At 58.3% G+C, this 6,312-nt stretch overlaps 1 protein-coding gene across 1 annotated transcript; it reads left to right on the top strand.

Annotated features, from left to right (window-relative positions):
• Positions 1-722: 722 nt before the first annotated feature.
• Positions 723-5,988, top strand: LOC129520272 (glutathione S-transferase Mu 1). Its single transcript, XM_055341364.1, has 8 exons — positions 723-858; positions 1,137-1,212; positions 1,659-1,723; positions 2,013-2,094; positions 2,195-2,295; positions 3,160-3,255; positions 3,342-3,452; positions 5,478-5,988. Exons 1-8 carry the CDS (start codon positions 823-825, stop codon positions 5,565-5,567), a joined length of 657 nt encoding a protein of 218 aa, XP_055197339.1. The 5' UTR covers positions 723-822; the 3' UTR covers positions 5,568-5,988.
• Positions 5,989-6,312: the final 324 nt, after the last annotated feature.

Genomic DNA, 6,312 nt, shown 5'->3' on the forward strand with positions numbered 1-6,312 from the left:
GACATCTCTGGGGCTGCACCCCACAGCCCCGCCCTTTGCTGGGACGGCTGGGTTCTGGGTTCTGATTCGCAGCCTGGGTCCTAACGGTAATGACTTCGTTGCCAGCAGAGCCAAGGGCCCTCAGGCACGTGCCCGAAGGGCCCGGGCCTCCGCAGGCCAAGGAGCAAACACGGAGACCACGTCATCCCGGCGGCAGTTCCCACGCAGGGACCGCGTGTTCCGGAGACCTGTCCCGGGGGGGCCGTTGGGGCGGGTCTGAGTCCTGGGCCCCCCGCCCCGGGCCGCTCTGCACCCCGACGGAGGACGCCCTCCCCGCTCTGCACCTGGGCGGAGAGCGCAGCACAGGTGGGATCCGGGCAGCGCGGGGCGGAGCCAAGTGCAGGGCGGGGGCGGGGGCGCTTCCCGGGGCCCCGAGCGTCCTGAGGGTTCCATGAGGTCCTAGACCTAGAAACAGAGCCCTGGTTTGCGCGGGGAGCCGCGGGGAGCCGGAGCACAGACGCCCGCAGCCCGCCGCCTTCAGAGGCGGCCCGGCCCCGGGGGCTGGGGGACCTAGAGCCCGAGGGGCCTGAGGCCGCGCCTCGGCCGGGTCGCCGCGCCTCCGCGGCAGGCTGGGGCGGGGCTCAGACCGGCCGGGGCCGGAGCCGAGGGGGCGGGCCGGGGGCGGAGCCGAGAGGGCGGGGCTGAGGGGCGGGGTGGGGGCGGAGCCGAGAGGAGGGGCCGGGGACCGAGCCGGGGGCGGGGGCTGGCCCGCCGCAGGTCAGCTCTATAAATTGCGAGCTCGGCTGTGCCCAGTCCCTCCACTCAGCGCAAAAATCCGGCACCATGGTCATGATCTTCGGTTACTGGGACATTCGCGGGGTGAGCGCTGGGGCGCCGGGTTGGGTGGATGGAGGCTCCTGGAGAGAAATCTTGCGTCCTGGGGACCGTGTGTACCAGAGTCCGCTTCAGGGCTTCTGCAGTTCAGCCCTTCCTCGTAGTCTGTCCTCATGGGGCGTGTTCTTGACTCCGCGCGCGCGTGCGTGTGTGTGAGCGGGCGGGGGTGCGGCAGGGGCAGGTGGGCGCGCACGCGGCCGGGGCCCGGGGCCGCCGAGGCTCCCTGCGCGGGGCGAGCACCAAGCCGGAGCCCCGTCCTGCAGCTGGCGCACGCCGTCCGCCTGCTCCTGGAGTACACGGACTCGCACTACGAGGAGAAGACGTACACGATGGGGGACGGTAACGCAGCCCCGTGCCCTCTGGCTTCGGCCCACCTGCTGCTGATTTGTGACCCAGCAGCCATTGCCTTAGACACATGCGGCTCCACTCCGTCACCCACCACCACCTGGAGCAGGGCCTGCCCTACCCTAACGCCTTTTAGGGTCCCCAGGCGGGACGGGAGAGGGAGTTGCTGGACGTTGGCGTCAGGAACTGGGATGGGTTCCCCTTGGGGCTGCTCTAAACGTTTTGTAAGCTTACTCATGCAAGTCCCAGAGCCCTATAAGCCTACACTGTCCCCTGTCCTGGAACGTGAGACTCGGTGGTCCAGATTCTAGATGCAACTGGTACAGGGGTTTGCCACTGATCTTTGGGGGGTGGGGGGTGTTCCCGGCCCTACCTCCGCCCCAGGCCCAGTGAGGGTGGGCTCTGGGGAGGTTTGTTTCACTCCATCTTCTCCACCACAGCTCCCGACTATGACAGAAGCCAGTGGCTGAATGAAAAATTCAAGCTGGGTCTGGACTTCCCCAATGTAGGTGCAGGGGATGGGGGCGATGTGGGGGCAAGTGGGAGGGTGGCTACTCCACCTGCTTTCCCAGCTCAGAGGTTTCAGGATTTGCTGCCTTTTGCTCAGGCCTCTCAGCTTTCTAGTTCTTGTCACCGCCTGTCGCCCATGCTCTACGTTCTAGTTCATTCAGTCGTTTTACAGTGTACTGATTGAGTGGCTACGCGAGCCAGACTCTGGAAGTGCCCTTGTTCAAGGAGGCGGGGGGTTTGCAGGGGAGGCCCTGGCCTACCCACCTGCCCCTGTTGCCCTGCAGCTGCCCTACTTAATTGATGGGGCTCACAAGATCACGCAGAGCAACGCCATCCTTCGCTACATTGCTCGCAAACACAACCTCTGTGAGTGGGGCTGGGTGGGGATGCAGGGGAACAGGTGACATGCCCCTGGGGATGCCTGGGTGGGATGCGGAGGGTGAGTCTCTTGTTATGTGGGCTTCAGGTGGGGAGACGGAAGAGGAGAAGATTCGTGTGGACATTTTGGAGAATGAGGTTATGGACACCCGCATATACTTTGCCAGGATCTGCTACAGCCCTGATTTTGTGAGTCTTCTCCCTGTGGGCTGAGATGGACAGGGTGTTTTAGGGAGAGTGGACTCTTTTGTGCCATCTACCTTGGTCTCCTTTGCCATTTGAATCCCAAGGCGCTGCTGATTCTGCAAATCATTCTCTGTACTTTCACCAGAATGACCCTTATAATTTATTTATTTTTTATTTTTTTATTTTTTTATTTTTATTTACTTTTTTATTTTTTTGACCCGTATAATTTAATGCATCAGATGAGTACTGTGACTCAGTATCCAGGGTGGAAATTCAGTTCCTAGACAGTGTGTTTACCTTGTTAGCTCAGCACTGTCTTCCTGACACCCCCAGACCTGAGCACATTTGCCCAGCAGGCGAATGTCAGCACAGGGGAGACCCAGGGCTTTGTACTCCCTCTCCTTCCTCTCAGTCTCTCAAATTCTACATCTTTCCAGAAACTACTCGGGTGTCCACTCCTACCTATCACCTGCCAAGTAGAAGGCGATAGACCATGTCTCCCTAGGCCGTTTCAGTTGTGTGCTTCTTTGCCTCTGCCCGCCATCTGAGTGCAGAGCACTGCTGGGTTCTCACAGACACCTGGGTGTGACCTCTGGGAGGGCGTTTGGAGAGGAGCGGTGGCAGATTCAGGGACAGTGAGGTGGTGCTCTCTGCCTTCCACAGCCTCTCACAGGTGGGCGGTGGGACCCAGGAGGACTCTGCTGAGCACAGCTTCGCTAAATCATAGCCTGGACAGTGACTCGGCTCTGGTGGGGGGGACACAGCTGCTCACCTCCGGCAGCTGGGGTCATGCAGGGCCCAGGGGAGACCTGCCTGTCTGCCCAGGGGGCCTGTGTCTGAGGTGGTGACGGCTGTTCTGTGTCTCAGGAGAAACTGAAGCCTGAGTACGTGAAGGCAATCCCTGACAAGATGAAGCTCTACTCACAGTTTCTAGGGAAGAGGCCTTGGTTTGCAGGGGAGAAGGTAAGGGGAAGGCTATGGGCGATGGGAGGCCGTCATTTTGTCCAGGTTCAGAGTTAGGTGCTCATTCCTTCTTTGCCTTTCTTTAGCTCACCTACGTGGATTTCCTGGTTTACGACATCCTTGACCTGCACCGCATATTTGAGCCCACTTCCCTGGACGCGTTCCCGAACCTGAAGGAGTTCATGGCTCGCTTTGAGGTGATTCTCGACCCTCTTTACTAGTTATGGGTCTCTTGTCTTCTCTCTTTTCTCTAAGGCTTTCTTAGCTTTACAGCTAAAATAAAGAAGAAGTAGGATTCATAGAGGATTTGTTTATGCCAGGACCCATGCTCACATCTTACATATAGTGTGTGAAATTCAGTCTTTACAACATTTCTACACAGCAGAGGAATTATTGCCTGCATACTACAGATTAGAGCAACGAGGCAGAAAGGCTAAGTCATTTGCAGAGTGTGTCAGGGGCAGTGAGGCTGTCCTGGGCTCCCAGGCAGCGGCTGGTTGGGGTGGGCAGCAGTGAGTGGCTTTCCCTTTCCTGGGCCAGTTGGTACACCTTGGATCTATTTATACTGGGCTCCGCGGCTCAGGATGGTGTGAATGAAGCCGATGTTCAGGGGTGTGTACGGAGCTGGCATTAGTAGAGCAGAGCCATGGTGGGGATGATACTACGTAGGAAGGACACAGATGGCATTTACTCTGCATCTCCAGGCAGCTTTGCAGCCACCCGATCCCTGTCGGGGGCCACCCTGAGATTCCCAGGAATGTAGTTGGTCCTGGGTGTGCGGGCCTAGGTGGGTGCCCCCGTGGAAGGAGACCACCTTACATCTTCTGTGGTGGGCACCTTCCTTCCCTCCCTGACTCCCTTCCCTTCTTCTTTTCCATTAGCGAAGCTTCCGTGTCAGAGGCGGGCAGTCTGTTTATTTTAAGTCCTGTTGGCCGATCCGATCTTCCCCTGGGGTGTGAGGCACCGTGCCAGGCACAGTGGGGATGCAAGGGTGAGCCGGGCCTGGGGCCACCATCCTGAGGCTCAGAGCACTTGGAGGGCTAGAGGAGCACCCCGCCGTGTGGTGTGTGTGCTGCCAACTGGGTGCTGGAGGAGCACAGCCTGGACCTCACCCGATGTCACTGGCTGGAGGGCTTCGGGTGTGCTTTGTGAGCCATGGGCGGCTTTGAGGCATTTGTCCAGCAGGACTTTCAGCCTGCAGTCTGAGTCTCTTCCCCATTCCTCATCCAGAGATCTGCTTTCTCAGCTGGTCCTTATCAGCCCTGGCTTGGGCTTGGGTGACTGGCCTTGGGGACTGTGCCAGAGCTCCAGGGACTGGCTGGCAGGAGGGACAGAGGACATCCATGGGCTGCAGTGTGTGGCCTGCTGGGTACAGGCAGTCCCAGGATCTTGAGTCCTTTAGAACCCACTGGGCCCTGGGTGTGCTGTGAAGGAGGGCCTCAGACAGCCCTGAGTGTCCTGTGCCCGCTGGCTGCGGCAGCACTGGGGAGGAGGTAGTGGTGCCCATGACATTGGGTTCAGCTACCAGGCCAAGCAGTTGGATCTTCTTCTTTCTGAGGTGTAAATAGAGTCTGGCCTGGGCTGGCTTTCAAGCTCCCCAGCCTCTCCTCTTTGCTCCAGATTTTGCTGAGTCACTGGGTGAGGTCTGGGCTCTCCTGCAAGCTGTGTGGGCACATTCTGAGTGCCCCTGTTCTGCTGGGGTTCCGTGTGTGTCAAACCCTGAGATGCCAGGAGCCTCCCTCTGCACTTGGGGATGTTTGTATGACAGGGAGGGATAGGGCCTCCTGAGAGGGTGGAAGAGGGAAGAGGAGGAGGGGGGAGGCAGAAAGAGCTCAGCTCTGGAAAGAGAGCCAGCTGCCCTCCAGCCCTTCCCACCTGCTAGCCTTGGGAGCCTGAGGAGGCCGCTGCAGCCCCTGTGCCTGTTTGCCTTCTGCTGTAGGGAGATAGTAGGACCTGTCTTGTAGGGTGGTTGACGGGGGTCCTTTACCTGTACCGTCATCTCCGGTGGATTGAAAGCACCCAGTGCAGGGACAGTCTCCAGATGTGGTAACTCTTTGAGATGTCGCAGTAGTTAGAGGTTGCTGGAGAGTTGAATTAGATCTGCAGACCCCAGGTTGATTGTCTGCCATCTCAATACCCGATGTCACAAGGAATATTCCTCACCTCAGGTTGCTCAGTAGGGCAGCAGGCCTGAAATCTGACATGTCTTTCTCCACTCTCAGGGCCTGAAGAAGATCTCTGCCTACATGAAGTCCAACCGCTTCGTCCCAGGCCCCCTGTTTCTAAAGATTGCCATGTGGGGCAACAAGTAGGGGGGGCATAGGAGGAGATGCCAGCAAGGAGCTGGAGCTGTGCTTGCTCCATGTACCAGAACAGGTGTCCTGCGTTTTTGCCCTTTGTTACATTTTTTTTTGTCCCCATGAAATACCTATTGACTCCCTTTTCTCCTTCCCAACCCTATTTTCATCAAAGGCCTTTGACGTCAGCTATCCACTTCAGCAATTTTCCTCCTCCCCCAATGTTACCCCTCCTGCGCTAAAGCCAACCAGATCATTCTTCCCTCGGTGGTTGTGCCACTTGCAGGAACTGGCATGGACTTCTGGCCTGCAGAGCCTGCCCCCTGAGCTCCGGAGCACTGCCCTGAAGCCCGGTGTGACCTGGTGTGCCCTTGTTGCTCCCCCGGGGTGGTCCCTACCCAGCCCTGCCTAATCCCCAGTAAAGCCTTGAGCACTATGACCTGGCTTGTGTTCTTCCTTTCTGGCCTTTGGATTCAGGACTGACTGTGTTTGGGAACATGAGAGTTCCCTTTTCTGGCGTCTGTTGTACCAGCTCAGTGGATCGGGATGTGTGTGTGATGCCAAGAAAGGGGACACATAGGTTTGTTTTTTTTTTTTTAAGATTTTATTTATTTATTCATAGAGACAGAGAGAGAGAGAGGCAGAGACACAGGCAGAGGGAGAAGCAGGCTCCATGCAGAGAGCCTGACGTGGGACTCCATCCAGGGTCTCCAGGATCACGCCCTGGGCTGCAGGCGGTGCGAAACCGCTGCGACACCAG

Source organism: Nyctereutes procyonoides, unplaced genomic scaffold (assembly GCF_905146905.1).
Source record: "Nyctereutes procyonoides isolate TBG_1078 unplaced genomic scaffold, NYPRO_anot_genome, whole genome shotgun sequence".
In the NCBI taxonomy this organism is placed as follows: domain Eukaryota; kingdom Metazoa; phylum Chordata; class Mammalia; order Carnivora; family Canidae; genus Nyctereutes; species Nyctereutes procyonoides.